Raw genomic sequence first — 20,508 nt, forward strand, 5'->3', positions numbered from 1 at the left:
GAGTGCTGGTGTGCTTTTTTGAGTAGCTGGGAATCGACATTTGGCTCATACTATAGTGCATAGTTCAAAAACTCGCCAAAAGCAAAAACTCGCCAAGGCCCAAAAAAAAACTTGGTGAAAATTGGGCAAGAACTCGCCAAAAACTCGACAAAATACTCGACAACTTAAAAAATTGCTTAAATTTAATTAGAAATGCATTTTTTTTTGCAAAATTCAATGAGGAGATGCATCCAATGACTCAATAAATGAGGACACAAAAGAAACAAGCTGAGTCAGATATATTTGACTGATTTAAATGTAAATTGGGTACAAAATGGCATCCTCTTGTGGAATGCTGATGGTTGATAGATTGAAACAAAACGAAATAGCAAATTGTTCTTGTAAAACTAAAAGTAAATACTACATCAAAACATTTTACATCTTCCTCTTCCTAGCTCTAGTGAAAACCAGGGGAGAGATAGAATTAGAGGGTCTAGTCCTAGGAGTCTGATGTGGCTCCTCCACCTTGCCAAAATTAGGTTGAGGGTAACACCCCTCGCGGGGGTTAGAGGGTTAGAGAGAGAGAGGTAGAGAGATAGGTCTAGATCTTGGGGGAGAGAGTAGAGAGTGAGATAGAGAGTAGTAGAGAGAGGGGATAGAGGAAGAGTGATAGGGTGATAGATAGGTCTAAAATTCAAGGCAGATAAAGTGAGTGAGATAGAGAGAGCGAGAGAATGCTGATAGGAGCCTACTGATTTCTGAAATTTGACTAAGTTTGAAAATTTAAAAGATCTTCAAAAACCTAGAATTTTACATTATAACTCCTAGAGATCTAAAATCACTCTCAAACATACTGCCAATATATACATGAAATATAACTTAAAGTATAAGAAAGGAAATAGACTTATACTTAAATGTTATGTTTCATGTATATATTCTGCTAAAGAGAATGAGACTGACTTGAAAAAAAAAATTAAATAATTTTTTGATGTGTTTGGGCCTCTTTTTTTTATGCAGCTGAGTTTTTGCCAGAGACTTGGTGATTTTTTGTTAAAAACTCTGCGAGTCAATGGCATAAATACTCGCTGAGCAAAAAAACTAGCGAATATTCCATCTATGCTACAGTGATCAGACCTACTATCATTCTAGGTATCATTTCTGATTAGTCCTCTTTACTGGGGATGCATTTTTGAGTGATCATTTGTCATCTTTGGTGAAGAAATGATTTAATTATGGCAAATTGCACCTAGAACTGGGCGCTACCTCCTTGCTAGCACGTGGGTTTGGTGAGTAAAGGTTAAGGGAGTTTTATGAGCATTGGAAAGTGGTCTTCAACTAAGTTTAATACTGCTGTTCACAAATGGAGAGTGCTGGAGCAGACTTGGAGCAGCCAGTGACATATTGTATCATTCCAAGGGATTGCCTAAGTATATTATGCCTTGTTTTGGTGCTGGAAACAATTTTGAGCAATCCTTTTTAGTGTATGGAGGTTATATCAGGTCTGCAAATTAAATGATAAGTCTGATTTTGAGAACATTGTTCATTGATATTTAATTTGTAATGTTTGACAATGTTCTATGAAGTTTGAAATGAAGTCTAGTTGTAATCAGCACTTGTTATCCTTTGTTATGTTGCCAAGTTTCATGTTATATGCTTGTTACTCATCTTGATTACAATCTGGAAGTAAATGAACAAAAACTACTTCATTGGAAACAAACTTGCAAACAAACACATATTTCAAAAAAACATCGAGGGTGGACATTACAGGCTACATCTTGGTGATTTGTATCCATCGTTGATCAAAATATTGGGCTAGTTGATTGGAGTTACTGTCTTTATTGCTTTTGGATAGTCTTGTCATCCATTCTTGAGGATGTGATGTGGGCTATTTGTTGATATGCCTTTTTACTATCTATGTTTTGCTGATGAGGATGATAGTATTCATTAGATATATGGTATTATAACAGGTTATACTATTGTTTTTTTGGTTTACTGGTCTTACATTGTTTGGGAAAACGTGAATGTTGCTGATTTGAGATTGCCATTCTTCTTTTGTAGATAGCCATGCCATTCCAATTAGCTATCTTTCACTTCTTGTGAATGCCACTATACTTGTTCTTTTGAATGGATTGGATATTGATTTAGCAAACATTTCCTCTTATGTGGATGGCTTTGTTGTTGAGATAGGCTATCATGGGCTCTTTGAGATGACATACAAATGACTTGGATGATTTGAGCTTGTTGCTTTTGATGGTAATGAGTTTCCGACATGCTTGGTTCTTTTGTTTGATGCCCACGTATGTTTATGAGCTACTTGTAAGTATGATGCATTGTCGGAATACTTAGTTCTATCCCATGATGCCCACAAATGTTTACAAGTTTCCACAAATTTAAAGAGATGCAACCATGCCTTTGATAGTTAGTTGATGGTTAGATGCTAGGTTGCCAGTTTGGGTACAAGTTCGGGTTCGAAGAACCGGTTCGCTGGAACGGCAAATTTTGAAATGGGGTTTGGTCTCGTTAGTACAAAACACACACACACACACATATATTTATGCAACCTATAAGCATGAATTAAGATTAGAATGTCACATAATATCATATAAACAACAAAAACACCATAAACTTGTAATCATAGCATCATGATTATACCATCATAGCATCATATACTTCAAGTTCAACATCAAAATATTAAAATGATAATATCAAGTTCAAGTATCATGGTTTCAAAATTCAACTTGCAACAATTGGAACTTTATATTAAGTTTAAATCATCTAATGGATTCTTCTTCTTTTTCTTCTTCTTAGTTGATTCACAAATGCTGCCAAGGCCAATGGGATCAGCTGCACCAATAACATTCTTGCTGTCCAAGTCCTCCAATGCAGCAACTGCAAGCCGAGAAGTGGCAGCATCCAAGTCTGTATGCTTTGCATTCATATTCCACATCTTTGACTCCCCTTCTTTGTATTTTTTCTGCTTGTGTGAAAGGAGACGCAAGTTGGAATGCACATATGCTAAGTTCTCTGCTCTTTTTGATTCCAACCTATTGCACTTGACTAAGTGGATGAAAGAATCTGTGCTCCAATTTCTTTCTGATGTAGATGAACTAGCAACCTATGAAGGCAAGACAAAGTAAACAATTAAAACTAAATTATTTAAGTCATAAAATTACTAGCAACCTATGAAGACAAAGCAAATTAAAATTATAAATAAAACTCACTTGTGATATAATTTTGATTGTGAGGGGCTGCAGCAATTGGAATTGGTGGCCATGGAGGTACCACCAACTATGAGCATCCTTCTTAAATTGAGGACGAAGAGAGTCAATACTTAGATCTCTTGCATTCAAAAACTCTATGAACTCATTTGAATCAAATCTCGCACATTGTCATTATGAAAGTGTCTAAGGAATGCTGCCTTGTACCCATTAGACACTTCTAAATCTCTATATGGTGGAAGCCTTCCTGGCATATCAAGATATTGTTTGCTATAATATTTTGGTGCCAATGCATAGGCAAGAAAATGTAGAGGAGTGGTCATCTTGTTTCGTTGTTCTACAACGATTGCTTGCAATTGTTTGAACAAGGTCTCCTCAGGGTCTTGCTCTTTGTCATTTATGATTATCTTCATCTTCTCAAGCATTGAGTCAATGCCATCTTACACCTCTCCTATCCATGTCAGTGTAGTGAAGCAAGCCCATAATGTGCTTGGTGAAGCGAAGGAGATACTCCACATTTTCCCACCATGAGTCATTGAATATCCTTAGCCTAATTTTTGCTGCCCTCTCAGTGCTGCTTTGCTTCTATATAGACCAATTATTGCTGATAACCATATTGCAAAGTGCAGCTTTCACTTTCACAAGTCATCTCAAGACGATTGTTAGATGCAAAATGGGTCTCAACAATCTGTAATAGAAATAAAAGCAAAAAAGTACAATTAAATAGAGACAAACATGTAAAAGGAATACACGTTACACAATCAAATTATGAAATTAGAAACTATAAAATATGAATTTTAATTAAATTACTACTTCAAGTTCATTTACCTTCAATAGCTCCAAATTTGAGAATAATTTGAAAATTCCTTGACACATATGGTGGTTTGTGATGAGTATCTGGATGTCCTCAGCTGCTGCATACACCTCTTTGATCCACCTAATTTTATTCCCAATCTTTTGTAGCATAAGATTGACTGAGTGGACTGCACAAGGTGTCCAAAAGATATGTTGATATTGCTTTTCAACCAACAAACCAGCAGCTCTACAATTCTTTGCGTTGTTAGTTATGACTTGAACATTTCTAGGTCCCACTGTCTCAATGGCAAAGATGAGAATATCAGCAATAAATTTCTTTTACTTGCCCCTTACAATTCACGGATTTCAACAACATTGCCCCTTTAGGGTACACCGCTATGACATTGATTAATGGATGGTTTCTTGAATTTTTCCACCCATCTGAAACAATGGATACTCCTATCTCAATCTATGAATCCCTTATGGGCTTCAATGCATATCCTCAATCACCTTGACCTCTCTTTCCAACAAGGTGTTGCGTATCTTCTCATAACTAGGCCCCTTATACCCTTTTGGAGCTTCATTGACACTTTTCAACATCTTCTACCAGTATGGGGAGCGAACAACATTGAAAGGCAACCCATTTGCATATATGCATCTTGCTATATCTTGGCTGGCAATGTCTAGATTCTCATTTTGAAATGAAGTCCAAAGGTCCCTTTCTTTTGCGTGGAATGGGTGCTTGAGTTTCAGTGTTAGGCTCAGATGTGGTAGTATAAAAGGGGTTTTCTATCACAATATTTGTAGATGGGGGCTGCATTCCCTTTGATTTTTTTTAATGGGCATATTTTACCTACGTGCTTCTCTCTTTTGCTTCGTCATGCTCCATGATATATTTAATATTGTGTCATTTGGTATAGGAGCATTTTTTTTTTCTAGGGCATTTCTTGACTCATCTTCTAGTTATTCCACACAAATGGCATGCCACCTGAAAATATGAACTATTCCTTTCTTTATCACAACCTTGACATTTCCAACGGAATCCCCACCTCTTGGAAGGGGTTTTATTTGTTGTTCATTATTGCCTATGTAGGAAGAGGTAGATGCAATTGTAGTATTATGGCAAGAAATTTTATACACATTCAAAATAAAAACAAGAGAATGGAAAAAAAATAGGTAGATCTTTTGGACAATTATTATTAGAATAATTAATTCTTTTAGTCAGTTACCTTCTTTTGTGGTTCTATTAATGGTCATTTAGTTAGTCGTTAGTCAACTTCTGCTTAAAACTAAAAAGCAAACTATGCGTTCTTATAAAAGAAGCAATAGTTGACTAATGACTAACGAAATGACCATTAATAGAACCACAAAAGAAGGTAACTGACTAAAAGAATTAATTATTCTAATACCCTCCCTTAATGGTCATTGTATCAACTAAGTACCCGACAGAAGAACACTCTGCTGCTACGAAGACCCTCCCAGGATCTGCAAAGTGGTAATGACCAAGAATAGCTGATTCCAGATGATTGATGTAACCCTCATGCGAATTATAGAGTTGGCATACGCGAATTATAGAAGCCTGAAACCATGATTTTGAGGAAAAATTAGTAAATCCTTTTGCAGAAGAGTACTGAGCACTATTTGCTCCAGCAACTCCAAAATAGACTGCAAGATACCACTGTTGTAGATGTTCGCCCTAGCAGTACAACCCAAAAACTGACTGCAACAAAGCACGATTTTTGATCCTAAAAACTCGATCAAAACTAGAGAACTTTGTGAATCACAAATCCCATGCGAACTTCGTGTATTACAAATGATTTTTGAGGAAAAAATCGTAAAAACCAGCAAACAATTTTTGAAGAAAAAATCGTGAAAACCTAGAAATCCCACTCAAGCTTTGCGGATTACAGATGATAATTTTTAAGGAAAAAATTCTTAACCCTACAAACAATTTTTCAGGAAAAAATCGTGAAAATCCTGGGACCTGTAGAACGAGGTTTGGCCTAAAACAATTTGATCAAGGCAACAATATTTAAATATCATGAACATGCGCTATTTTCAGGTGTTGTGGCAACTGTTGGATTTCTGACTATGTTCCAACATGATGCCAGTCAAAGATGCCATCACGAAAATCGAGGTTGAACGAGGTCAACCTAGTGAAGGAATTAGATAGAAGAATTTGATTAAAAATCAGAATAGGAACAATTGCACAAAGAAACTGAAACTTTGGAGTGGAATTCGAGGCATGAATCCTAATGCACAAATTGCTGAAAAAAATTCTGAAATTTTCTTGCAAACCCTAGATGGCAGAAAAATAATCAGCAAAAAAAATCTGGCACAAATCTCGAGGGACAATTTTTTGACACGAAACCCAAGGTTTGAGATTCTGGAAAACCAGAACAATCTGCAAAAAAAGTGATTTTTCTGAAAACAAATCAGAAAAATATTCTGCAAAAAATTGAGTCAAAAATAAGTAGAATTGGCCCACAATTTGCAGCAGGCGCAAAGAAACCCTAGTTGTGTATTTAGAAAACACAAAGTGGGTTAAACAGAAAAATTGCGGGCTGAAGATCGCGCGTGTGAAATCAGAAGAAACTCACTGCCAAAAAAGAACCTGCTGCCTTTAAATCGTGACCCTAAATCGCGAAATCTTAGAAGAAAATTGCGGAACACAAAAAAAATCCTCAAAATTCGCTGCACTTATTCTGCCGAAAATCAGAAAAAAATTGCGGCTGAACAGGTCCTCAATTTTGACATCCATGAAAACGCCAAAACCCTTCGTGTGCGCAAAAGAGAAACAATCACCTGCAGAGATGGAAACGCGCAGGAAAAATTTTCTGTAAAAAAAACCGCCGCCGCGAAATACTCAGCCGCGCAAAAATCACGTCGTGAATAACCTCATGAAAATTGCAGAAATCATGAGGAGAAAAACTTGCGAAAATCACGAACAAAAAATCTGCATAAAAAAATGCGAATCCTGCCAAAAGAAAACCGCGCGTCGTCGGGTTCAAGAAAATAGCAAAAATTGCAAAATATGACGGACACGAATTTCAGAAAAACGTTAACCCCCCAGAGAACACTTGAACTAGAACGCGAAACCCTAGCCGGATTTCGTGAAAAGTGCATGCAAAATTGCAAAAAAACCCTAGAACCTCCGAAATCAGACCCAAAATAGCAGAATCGTTTTTTTTTCATTTAAAAAAACAATTAAAAAAAAATTCTAGAATAAATTCCAGGTAAAAGGGCCTACGAATTTTTTATTAAAAAATTTGCCAAATCGTGACAAACCCCATTGACCCGCTCTGATACCATGAAAAGTTGATTGCTCAAATAATCAGATCATCTATTCAACGATATGCAACCGTATATATAGAGATTACAAGACGACGTTCTAAATTAAGAACTAGTCGTTTAAGTGAAAACTGAAAAGCTAAAAAGCTAAACAAAGCTGAAAAGCTTAAAACTAAAAAGCAAACTATGCGTTCTTATAAAAGAAGCAATAGTTGACTAATGACTAACTAAATGACCATTAATAGAACCACAAAAGAAGGTAACTGACTAAAAGAATTAATTATTCTAATAATTATGAATTAAAGAGAAATGAAAAAAATTAAAAAACTTAAACAAAAACAAAATAATATGAAAAAAATCTTTACCTCTTTTACCCAATACAAGCTTGCAAAGGAGTAGGAATGAAGCACAAACACTTGATTAAGCTTCACAAATGAATCTTCCAACTCCCTGTTGCTCAATCACCTATTTGCTCTAGCTCAAGAGAAAACAATCTATTTGCACACCAAATGAGACATAAAACCCAACATAAATCATTTTAAAACCACTTTTTAGGGTTGTGGATGTCAAATTTTAATTAAATTTGCAAAAAGAATTGTGTTTGCCGACACTTTTTTGGCTAGGTTTGCGTGTGGTCCGTCGGAATTCACCCGGGTCCGGCCCGTGTTTGAACTTGGTCCGTCCGGTTCGAACTAGCTGCCGTGGTCACAAACCTTGTTCGGACCCACAGGTGGACTGGCCTTGGACCTGGACCCAGTTCAGACCGGACCGGTACCAAGGGGCTAGAGGACCGAACCAGACATCCTAGGTTAGATGTTGATAGTTGATGGATGGATAGGTGCCGGTAAGTTTTAGTTTGACTAGTGGATATTTGACATGCTTTGCTTCTCTAAACTGGTTTTATTTGCTCTTGGCATGAGGATGAATGTGGTTGGATAGTGGTTGATACATGTACATGTCATTGTTCTCATTGGTTGGGAGAAAGATCATTTACTGCTGATATGTGAAGACTATCATTCAAGAGTCATGCATGAGCCAGCTCCTGAGCTTTCAGATCTGTACAAGCAGAATTTATATTTTCAAGTTCAGCCTTAGTGAGAAGTATATTCTGGTTGTAGACAAAGATTTGCTCTAGAGATTTTCAAGTATAGTTTTGTCCATTGGAGCCAAGGCAAGGGCAAGCTTCTGGGAATATTAAGCAAGCATGATCTTCCTCCAAGTCAGGATTGGGAGGGGATATTAGTGCATAGTTTGCATTTAGTTGCAATCTTGCCTTATAATTTTCCTCAATTTGAATTTGAACTTTTATCCCCTTGAGATACCAATTTTTGTGGTGGCCTTGGGTAACTTTTTATTTGACTAACTTTAGGCACACCCTTTATGTATCTTGGGTTCCACAGTTGTAAGCCTTACCTTGTGGTGCACATGCACTGAACCAAGTCTATCTTGTGTAAGAGAGGGGATTGATGTGTCATAAAGTTGCCTAAGGTTAGGCATTCAGATTGTCTGTAGATGGGTTTTGGGCTCTATCTGCCATTCATTAATAATTATCAATCTGCTGTAGTGGTAATTGGAACACTTCTTGTACCGTTATAGTTTTTGTCTCTCTATCTATTTTGTCATTGGATGTTGTTGGGGATGCTTATGTGTTGAATGCTATAGCATGCTAATGGAACATAGCAGTTATGGTTCTTCTCTGAATAATCCTGGAAATGGTCAATAGATTGGAGGATGGTATTATCTGTTCTCATATTATTAGTTGATTCTCACAAATGAGAAACTTGTGAACTGAGTATTTGACCTTAGAGGCTGTTAATCTGCTTTCTTCAACTTCTTGTTATTGAATATCACAAATTCTTGTACAACCTTCTACGAGAAAGGAGGAGATGACCAAATGCCTAGTTAAATAGAAAGCCAAATGTATGTTGTACCTATGTGAATATAATGAATGCTTTATAGTAGTATGTCTTAAAAGATAATCAGGTCTTTGACAATCCTTTCAAAGTCATAGATACTTGAGTTGTTGAGGCTTCCTCAAATTCTCTAGGAAGAATATGCTTAAATATCTGACAATCCTCTAATTTATGTTGATAATCAAATGAGGAAATCCCAAGTTTTATTATTGTGCTTGAAATTGCATATTATGAGGAGTTGTACCCATGCAATGTTTTCTATTACATCTAGCATTAATATATATTCTACATCTGATACACTCATATTGTGACTTAGAATGATTAGAGTTATCGTTACTTTTAATTCAAGTTGGTACCATAATAATACAACCAATATTGGATCAAGTTAGCATTAAAGTATGATTCACAAACTTGAGGAATGTGAGTGGTTCAATAAGAGATATGGAGAGAAATTTCAATTGGTGGTGAGCACTGAGAACTGAATCCCAGTGCAATGTCCCTGTTTAATTAATTTAGCTTATTTAGGCCTTAGCTTTATTTTCCCACTGAGGATATCAAATATTTTAACAAAGGGGCCATGAGTTGGGGAATTAGAAGTAGCAAAGAAAAATAAAAATAAAATAATCATAACATAATAAAATAATATTTAATTGTGTGCATCTCTAAATGTGGGTGTGATTTCCATGGAGGAGTTTTGTAACCCTGAGACACTTGATAGCTACATCACGACAGATTTTATGACAAGTCAATTCATGGGGAGTTGTGGGATTCATGACAAGGTGGGAGCTATTTTAGGGAGGAATCTTCCTTGAATCGATTATCATTATTTTGTGGATATTGGGATTTGGGCACTTGATTTCTCCCTTGTGGTGCCTATAAATTGAGGTGCTTGATGCTCTTGAAGGGCCTGCCATTATTTCATACAATTTCTGTCATAGCTTGAGCCTTGTGTTCAACTAACAATTCAAGTATGTAAACCTTTGGATTTGGAGATCAAACGATGAAATCTCTTTGGTTTCTTAGGGGCAATCTCATCCAAAGGTTATATTTGTGCTGAAAGCTTTGTTTTGTTTTACCCAGAAGTTTTCTATTTTTGAAGCAACAGCGTATTGATTCATATTTATTGCTTATTTGAGATATTTTAACATATTAATTCAACTCTAGGATATTTGTATTATTCTCCATCTATTATTACATCTTTTAGACATTGTTGTTTATTTAAATAATTATATAAAAAATCATTATTCATCCACCATATGTTATCATCTCACCCACATGGAATCTTTGTGATTAGAAAGTGTTGAATAGTAAATTAGTAATATTTACTCATCTCATGCTCTCACCTTGCTTTCATGGGACTTTGGTAATAAAAAAAGTGGTAAATATTTAATATCATAATTTGTGGACAATTTAGTTATATTGGAGCTAACATCTTGCCATCTTGTTCGAAGAAATGGAAAACCCGAGACAAATGAGTAGAGTAGGCCCATTTCAAGACGTTATGATAGAACTCTAGATGGGGCAAGATAGAATGGAGTTGTTGATAGTGGGCGAAGAAAGAATCGAGGTTATACTAGAACATCACAAAGATGAGTAAGTTCATTTGCAAATAATTGACTAATAGTTAGTTCCATCCAAAAACATGCTAGGCCCATGTCTATGTAGAAAATAGAAAAGAAACTTGATACTACTTGCATAGAGAAGTGTGATATACTTTTTGCAAAATATTGTGGGAAGTTCGAATAGTTTAAAGCCACCATATCTTTTGTCAGTTACTAAGAGATATTGGGAAATAGTTTCCAACATAAAAGATTTTAGGGGAGCAATCAAAATGATAATGGGAAAGAATTGAAGTAGAAGGCGAACAAACTAAATGCACCCACTGAAAGCCACCATATGTTTCATCAGTTACTTGGAAATATTGGGAAAGAGTTTCCAACATAAAAGAGTTTAGGAGAGCAATCAAAATGATAATGAGAAAGAATTGAAGCAGAAGGTGAACAAACTAAATGCACCCATCTTTGATGATAGCAACATGATATTTGCTCAAGCTTGGTTACAAAAGTTGTAGACTTATTTTACACTCAGCTCTATTATGGACGAAGATGCAATCTAGTATTCTATGTTGCATTTTGAAGGCGTTGACTATGATTGCTGACACCATGGTCCAGTCACACAAGAGCACGACTTTGTATACTTTTGATGGATTTAGCTAAATTCTGCTGGACTGAATTGAGAAAAAGGACAAGCAAGAGTATTGCAAAGAACTTACCAACATAAATTAATATACCTTGGTGGATTCATGTAGCAAAATTATAGTGAGTTGTAGTTATGGTTACTTGATGTATTAGAAAAGAGGATCACTTTTCTCTTTGTAGAAGGTCTAGTTAAGTCCTTTGCACCATCTTTACTCTAGGAAGCTATTAAGAGGGATTTGACACTTGAGCTATTTGTACTAAGGAACAAATTTTCATTTCAACCAAGACCACCCACTACTGGACCACATAAGAGCAATTTTTAGAAGGGAGGTTTCAACTCATACCCTCAAACAACCACACCTCAACTATTTGCAACATAGAAGTTGGATGATCACACTAGAAATGAACTGAGGAGGAAAATGTCGTGCTTCTCTTGCAAGGAGTAATGGGAACCTAGTCATAGATGCCTTGACAAGGGCCAAGTTCACGACATTGAGGTAGTATTTGATGATGAGATGGATCTTGAAGAACTTGAGTTACAACTAGCTATGAGGAGTAGATCATTCAGCACAAGCTAGAGAAGTTGGTAGATCAATATGTATGCATGAGAAATGCACACTTGCAGCCCCTTCGAGGGCTTCATGATACCACCCATTTAGGGTTTGTGGGGAGTTATTTGGGCAGTGGGTTATGGTGCCTATTGATGGTGGGGCTACCCACAACATCATTGATGAAGACTTGATGGTTAAGGGAGGATTTGAAGTTTAAGACTTGCTTGATTAAATGTCATTGTTGCTGCAATTTAACAAATCAAATTATCCTGTGGTGATTATTAGGTGTATGATTATTTCAATGTTGTGGGACTAGGAGAAACATAAATGGGCATAGGAGTATAATGGTTTCATTCCCTTGGAGAGTTTTCATAAAGTTATTAATCTTGGAACTAAAATTCAAATCTCAAGAGAAAGTCATCGTACTTAGAGCCATTCTTGATGGATCACTAGAACTAATCACATCTAAGAGTATAGAGACGAGCTTTTTCAAGGGTCATCTTGCATGGACAGCTAGTTTCTTTGTGATGAAAGGCATGCATGCCACTTCATCTTTTGGTAAGCATTGCTCTTATATTGATATTCATATCATCTTGGATAAGCATAGTATTGGGTTTAGTGATATACTTGTAGTTTTTCCATTTGATAGCAGCTAAAAGCTTGTTTTTTTAGCCCCTTATTGCAATTTGTGGATATACAAAGAGAATTAGGAAAGGGGATCAAATAATTATTAGAGACGAGGCATGTCAGTCCTAGCTCTAGTCATTTGGCATTATTTATGGTTCTTGTGAAGAACGATGGCACAATGAGGAAGTGCATAGACTACAGAGCCCTGAACAAGAAGACCATCAAGAATAAGTATCCTATTCCTAGGATTGATGAGCTTATTGATTAGTTTTATGGATCAATATACTTCTCAAAGATTGACCTAAGATTAGGTTACCATTTGATCTGTGTGTGCCATAAGGATGTGTACCATTTGATTTAGGTGCCATTTTGGATACTTTGAGTTCTTGGTCATGCCATTTTGTTTGACAAATTCCTTGGGCACTTTCTAGTTTGCCATGAATTAGGTATTTATGGTCAGTTAAGAAAGTTTATTTTAGTGTTCTTTGAAATATTTCTTGGGATATTGGAGCAACATGCTCTTTGTGCAAAGGTTTCAAAGTGTTAATACGGGGTTATAGAAATTTTGTACTTGGGCTACATCATTAGTGCTCAAGGTGTTTCAGGGGATCAACAAAAGATCCTTGCCATATTGGATTGGCAAACAACTACCACATTGTCAAGGTTGAAAGGATTTTTTGACCTTTGCAACTACTATCAGAGGTTTGTTAGGGGCTTTGTACTTGTTATTCTAAATTTTTCACTATTGTTTGTTGTAGAATATGATGCTCCAAGATAGGTAGATGGAGTGATGGTAATTGGAAAGGGGCATCCCATAGCATTTGAAAGTAGGAAGTTGAAAGATTAAGGGAGGCTTTTTTCTATCTATGACAAGTAGATGCTTGCCATCATGCATGCTTTGGCTAAAATTCAGTCAATACTTAGTTTGTGGAAGATTTTTGGCAAAGATAGATCATAATAGTTTGAAGTTCTTCCTTGGCCAACATGACCTGAATGATTGACAAAAAAATGTTGATTTTGATATAAAGTACATAAGGGTAAAAGGACTGTAGTGCTAATGCTCTCTCTCTCAAATGCCTACTCTCTATTCCATTTTTGCAATTTGTGCAATTTTGGAGGTGCCGGATTCATGAAACCACCAAGCATGATGAGATGAATTGCTTGACATTCTTGTCAAGGATAGAATTGGTTCTACAAGGAAAAATCTTTTTTCTGGGATGTTCCCAAGCCAGAGTTGTGCATAAGGCCCAACGATGATGTCAATGGAAGTGATCCTTTCTCAAGATTCAAGTTGATAATTCAAAGTCAGATAGAATTGGGCAATGAACTACTTGAAAGCGTGTTGCTTCCTCGTTGGTGTCGGGTTCACAATGCACCGCATTTAAAATTCACTTGTCCTATATGTGAGGAGGCCATCAACCAAGCTAGATGTCAATTTGGGCTACCAAAATTACCAAGGGAATGCATTTGGAATGAGTACCTTGAACACATGAGTTTGCCATTAAAAAAACAAGGCATTGCAACATCACTTGGCAAGGAAGAACGAGGATTACAAGAAGATAGCACGAGTAGATTAGGCATTCAAGTGGAAGAAGATCGTTCCTGCATAACACTAGAGGAAGATGCCATTGGAGTGAAGATCAAGGAAGCAATAAAAGATATCCAGGCACAAAGGGAAGCCCAAAATGATAGTCAACATATGAAGCCATTTGAGCATGAAGAATTGCAAGTTGTTGGAAATCATCAAGAATTCGAAGTGGAAAACTTAGCTCATGAAGGAAGTGGTTGCAAGAATTGCCAAGATCTATCAATCAAGGAAGAAAGAAATGATTCGTCAACCAAAAAGGAAGAAAATGACTACACATTGCAAGAAGGAATAGTCCTTGATGAAGAAGTTCATTCATGCATGCTCAAGATGGAAGAAATGATAAGCAACCTAAGGCAAAAAGGAATATTTGATGATCAATGGGTCACCGAGATGGAAGTAGAGTATGAAGAGCAATTCGGGTTGGCGCTCGACCCACTATTTTATAATCTAGGGAGAACTTCTAAGAGAAATTGAATAGGACGAAATGCTGATTGATGAGCAAGTTACCACAATGGAAGAAGAATATGATGAGCAATTTGGGTTGGGGCTAGACCCGTTACTAAAGATTTAAAAGGAGCTAGTGGATGAAATGCTTCATGTTTCCAAGTTTCCATTTGAATCTGGATTTTGCCACTGTGTGCTTACTATGGATTGGAATTTTGAAATGCATGTGTTGTATGGAAGTGGGATGATACATCACCAACTTTGACCTCCCGATGAAGTAGTGGATGACACATAAGAATTCCCTCCCACACACGAGGTCCACTAGGTTGTCTCTTTCCTTGGTCTCGAGTTTAAAAGCTATGAATATGATTATGGAAATTTGGGAAGAACAACTTGTTTATGGATTAATCGTGGTCCACATGAGTTGCCCCAGTTGCTAATTTTTCTTGAAGTTTTGCTTGAGTTTGAGATTTGTATTATGAAAGAATGCTTTTTCGAGTTTAAAGATGAATTTGCAAGGCTTTGAACCATGACTAATGCCATGTTGTTCTTGCACATCTTGAGAAATTATGTTACGAGTTGTATTTATTTAGGTCTTGGGAGTATTGTTCGTTCAAAATTTTTGTTCTTTAGAGTAGGTTTCCAATCGTCGTTGTCTTTTAGTTTAGGTTTCTTTTGGGGGATCCCATTTGTGAGAAAGGCGTTGTTATCTTAAGCTCACTCAAGTGTCTGTACTTAGTTATGTTCAATCCATATCTAGGATAACTATTTATGAAGTGCTTTGGAGTCAGAGGTTGTTCTTTTCCAGTTTTATCATTTGGTTAGGACTTGTACTTGACTTGGAGGGGAATCACTTATTGTGTCTTGACATCGATATCTTGTGATTACTATATTTTTACATGCTTATTTAATTGCTCTAAGTCATTTAGGTTTCCTTAGGAGAAGTCGTGGCTAGTGAAAAAATCCTAAATCCTGCTTCAGCCCCATTGTAATTCTCAAACCCATTGTGGGGTACATTGCTTACGAGCCAATTGCGGAATTGATAGAGAAAAGAGAAAAGTAATATTAAAAGAAAAGAAAGAAAAAGAGAAAAGAGAAATGAAAAGAAATATCAAAGTCATTGCCTTTGGGAATTTTCGAATATTTCCATTAGAGCTATGGACGCTCGATTGGCAGTGGAGCAATGTTTGTGGGAATTACAACAATAAACTTGTTGGGCCTATGGATGCCTTATTGGCAGCAAAGCAATGTCCAGGATGCTTTTGGAGTTAAGATACCTACGAAGCTCGCCACAAGGGATTTTGAGGGTCTTAATGATCTTATGAGCCAGAATGAATTCAATTGCACACACTTTGGTAATCCGAGATTGAGTGACTTGATCCAATCTGAGATTTTGCTTCCTTTTTGAGTGTGTTTTCTAACTATTTGATAGGTTGGATGAAATTTTCAAAAGATTCCAGGTGTGGATTGGGTTTTTATCTTTGAAATGTTTAGGAACATTTATTCAAATTGGCACTAGATGTTGTGACATTTTCACACATCGCTCCATTGCAAATGGGGACCTCCTCTTTTCGTTGAATAAACGAAGTCTTTTGTAGTCTGTGTTGTCTCCTGACCCTAAGGAATGAATTATAAGGCTGGTCCCGATTTTGGCCTTTGAAGGTGATGAAATGCCTAAGTATGGAATGGATTTTAAAGAGTATAGAGCCTTGACAATTGTCGTCAAGTCCATAATTAGGGTTTCCAAAGTATTTTCAAACTGCATTATGTTTATTGATTATCCTTTGAACTTTGCATTTTGTTAACTTATGACTTGATTGATACTTGTAAGATTACAACATTTTCTTGTCTTTTCAGGATTTGATGCGAAAACAAGACTTTGGATGCTGAGAAGAGGACTTCGTTGAGTGGATGATATCATCGTCCAAGGAAGAGATTGGAATGATAGAACAAGGAATTCACTAGCAAAAGGATGAACTGATGCAAATTGACTAAGTATTGCAAGGTTTGCTTGAATGAATGAAATTGAATAGCCAAAATTTGGCTGTCTAGGAAAAATCCTTTACAAAGGTGGATTTGCGCTAATGGAAAGTTCCCCCCCCCTCCCCCCCCAAATTGCACCCAAGGAAGTAGTTCAATACATCAATAGGATTTTGTTCTTGGGGACAAAATCCTCCTTAGGGTCTTATTTGCACTCAAGGAGGTAGTTTATGCCAGTGTTAGGATTCTTTCAGTGATAATATTCTTCCTCAACCTCTAATTTGCGCTCTGAAAGTCAATAGAAGGCAGGAAGTAGGAATTTCTTCCAAAGTGTGGAAAAGAAAATCTTTCAAAGGGCCTTCCAGTGAAATTTGAGTGTTTTTCATGAACTTACTATTTTTAGTAAGTATCATGGTGCCCCCGATTGGCCTAATTTTCAGTTTGAACAAACTTACTATTTTTAGCAATGTCTATGTTTAGTAAGTCTATTTTAGTAAGTTTCATTGTGCCCCTATTTGCCCTAATTCTGTGTTTGGAAGAACTTACTATTTTTAGCAAGTCTATTTTTGGAAAGTCTATTCTTGGCAACTGGTGAGAACGGACTACAAAAAGAACTAGAGCATCCAATTCCAAATCTAGAAAGTCAATGAAGCAAGCAGATGGTCGAATTTTAGCCAAGTCAGAGAATTCTCCTTCAAAATTTGAATCACCAAAGAACTATTCTTGGGTGCAAATCCCAAGAAAAGGAGGATTAATCCTTTTGTCCAAAAATCCTCCTCCATGTCTCAAGTATGCTAGGAATCTATCCCTAGGTGCAAATTACATGATAAGGAGGATTAATCCTTTTGTCCAAAAATCCTCCTCCAGGCCTCATATGCACCCAAGCACTCTCAGGACTTGGAAACTCTCAAAATTTCACTAAAAAGTATGGGAAAATTCCTTCCCCAAGTTCCAAATGTGCCTAGCTCTAGAATGGGAAGAAATGACAAAATTCAACTAAGTATGGGAAAATTCCTTCTTCCCCCTCCAAGTGTGCCCAAGTCTCAGAAAGGCATAAAAACTTTGAAATTTGACTAAGGCATTGGAAATTCTTCCTATCCCCTTGGAATGCGCCCAACCTCATGAAGGGAGGAAATGATAAAAAATGGGTAGGTGTTTAAAAATTCCTCCTTCCCCCTCCAAGTGCTGCCAAAGCATTCTCAAGGCATGGAAACTCAAAAAATTTGACTAAGTATGGAGAAATTCCTTCACCAAGCTTCAAATGCGCCCATCTCCAAAATGTCAGAAAATGATAAAACATCAAGGATTCATCTATCCAATCCAAAGACAACATTAGGACGTCAAGAGGCATGGAGGTCGAAGATGAGTAGATTCAGTTTATGACATCCAAGTTCAAGAAGAAATCCAGTTTCAGGAAGTTCATGGGGGAAGAGTTTCAATTCCAAATGTCGAGGAGGACATTCAAACTCCAAACATTCAAGCTTCAAGGCAATCTAGTTCTAGACCCCAAGAATCCAAAGTTCAATTGCAAGTGAGAAGAAGAATTTACAACATATTGAATTTCCTCCGGAAATCCAAGACCAAAAGTTTGAAGGAAAAGACTCAAGGAATGATAGTCGTTGACAAGGAAAGATGTTCCAAGAAGGTGAATTTGCAAACCCAAGTATGTGGAAAGAAGAAAATGATCAAGGATAATTTCAAAAGAGTTGATCAAAGTTAGAACCTTGGTCTAGATGATGCAATTTGGGAATATACTTCATCACAATCAGTCAAAATGGAATATTCTTCGTGATGAGTTATCGGGTCCACATGGCGTCCAATATGCTAAGGTGGCGCCTCGTCACCTTCTTTGACCAATCACTTGTTTCCAAATCGTCATGACAAGATTCTTTGCATTTGCTGCCAAGGAGAGGGATAGTGGGCATGCTATTTTGGGTGATGAGCTATTAAATGCTTAGCGGGCGTGCTATTCTAAGTGATGGGCTACTAAATGCTTAGTGGGCGTGTTGCCTCATTAATTGCCAGACTCACTACCTTGTGCCTCAATGGTTGTTCTTGGTCAAACCCTAATTAGGGTTTGCATGGTGTAATCTTGGCCGTTCATTTGTGGGAGGAGCTTATTAAAAGGCCCTACCTTCTCATTTGTAATTCATTAGATAGGTAGCTCATTAGAAGCAGAGAGCTCTTGCTCCTTAGAGTAGAAGTAGAGTAGGAGAAGAAGACATTGTTGCATATGACTTGGAGAAATAAAACTTGATTACAGTGAAGTTATGGTGGATTCTTGTCTATTTCAACTTGTTGCATGGTGTTCCTTCGATTTTTCAAATTGTTAGAAGTACATTGATGTTAATGGAGAATGTGACAATGTTTGATGAATTTCAATGGTTCATACTTTTTGCACTTAGATGATTTCTATTTGCAGTGTAAAGTTAGCCTGAGTTTTTTTTATATGGATGCTTAACTTCGATCATTGAATGTACATTGCTCGTTATGCTGGTGTTCATTATAATATGAATTTTTTTTGCATAACCCTTGGAAGATTGCATCGGTCTTGTGGAGTTGTTGTTGAGCTTGGCGAAGTGGAACTTGGTTAATGTGGAATTCTTCCATTGGAGCACTATCCATTGGTATCATTGTCCTTAGGAGTAGAATAGATTCTCTAACCCTTCCCCCTTTAATTTTAGTTCATTTTAGTTGTCTGTTCGAAGAAGCATCACGAGATTGCAATATTCGATGAAGGAGTTCCAACTAGCATTGCAGAAAAAGTGAAGAATGGTTCAAATGTAAGTCCCTTTTTGTTACCAGCATACATCAAGCCGAACGAGCTCATATCCAAGATAAAGTCGCTTGTTCGTAGTAGGAACCTTGGGGTCACTTGTATGATCTTTCGTAGTCTTAGCATACACGAGATTTTGCTCAAGAGAGGATAGAGTGTCCTTTGGAAACTTTATTCTGTGTTGGTGTGGTCACAAAACACCTGTCAACAAGACACAATATGAAACTTGATCTATATTGAGGGATGCCAAAAATATCTGTTACATCATTCATGTTAGAAATTGGAATTGACGTCTGATTGATATCCTCTTCTTCTCTTTTTTTTGTTGTTTTTCTCTTTTCCCCTTCTCTTTTGGTGGATGCAAAACAAAAATGGGTATGGGTTATAAAATATTTTTTGGGTTTGAGGGCCTTGGCGGCCCCCCTTTTATGTTTTTTCTTGTTATTGATTGTTTTTGCTGTTTTGAGTCCGTTGGTTGTGGGGGATGTCCTAGTGCATTGGGGACAACCTCGGGAGATTGTGATGTCCAAACAATGGCTAGAACATACCAGTATGCTCCCAAAAAGGCCAAAAGGAAAGAGGGATATCTTGGGGACATCCTCAAAATTTAAAAAGAAGTGAGGCCAGGAGAGAGACAGCCCCTACAAGTCCCAAGTCTGTCGGATGTCTAGGGCATCACTTAGATTCAAGGGACGTGTTCTGATGGAACACTCTGTGAAATAAAATATTTATTAGTACTCACAATTAATGGACATTTAGTTTTCTTTCTCCTTTTGGTCAGTGCTTGTTTGGTTACAGATTTCCTGTGTGGGTTTGTGAAATGAATTGCACAAGATGACAATGGTGCTATAGCTTTTAGCTAATGAATTTTGGAATAACAGGGTTGTTTGAATGATAATATCTTAGTATGTGTCTGCTGAATAATGGATTGCATAGTAACTTTTAATGTGATTAGATTTTTAATAAAATCATTGCTTGATAGGTGGCTCCAAAATTTTAAAGTACACCTAGAGTTATCCTAGATACTAGGATTGTTTTAACATTCAGTTTTCATATTTTATTGCAGAGCTGGAACAGTGATTTCTGAGACTTGGGAGGATGGGCAGGCACTCAAAGACATTCAAGCTCATTTGGTATATACATGCATT

The 20,508-nt window shown here is 36.9% G+C and overlaps 1 protein-coding gene across 4 annotated transcripts in view; it reads left to right on the forward strand.

Annotated features, from left to right (window-relative positions):
- The window catches only part of LOC131052781 (serine/threonine-protein kinase TOUSLED), a 167,900-nt gene that overhangs the window by 39,250 nt on the left and 108,142 nt on the right, over positions 1 to 20,508 (forward strand). For all 4 annotated transcript variants that reach the window (XM_057987403.2, XM_057987402.2, XM_057987401.2 and 1 more), the window contains exon 10: positions 20,427 to 20,493. In XM_057987403.2, the coding sequence (XP_057843386.2) occupies positions 20,427 to 20,493 (67 nt within the window). The remainder of the gene's footprint in view (positions 1 to 20,426; positions 20,494 to 20,508) is intronic.

Source organism: Cryptomeria japonica, chromosome 6, assembly GCF_030272615.1.
Source record: "Cryptomeria japonica chromosome 6, Sugi_1.0, whole genome shotgun sequence".
In the NCBI taxonomy this organism is placed as follows: Eukaryota; Viridiplantae; Streptophyta; class Pinopsida; order Cupressales; family Cupressaceae; genus Cryptomeria; species Cryptomeria japonica.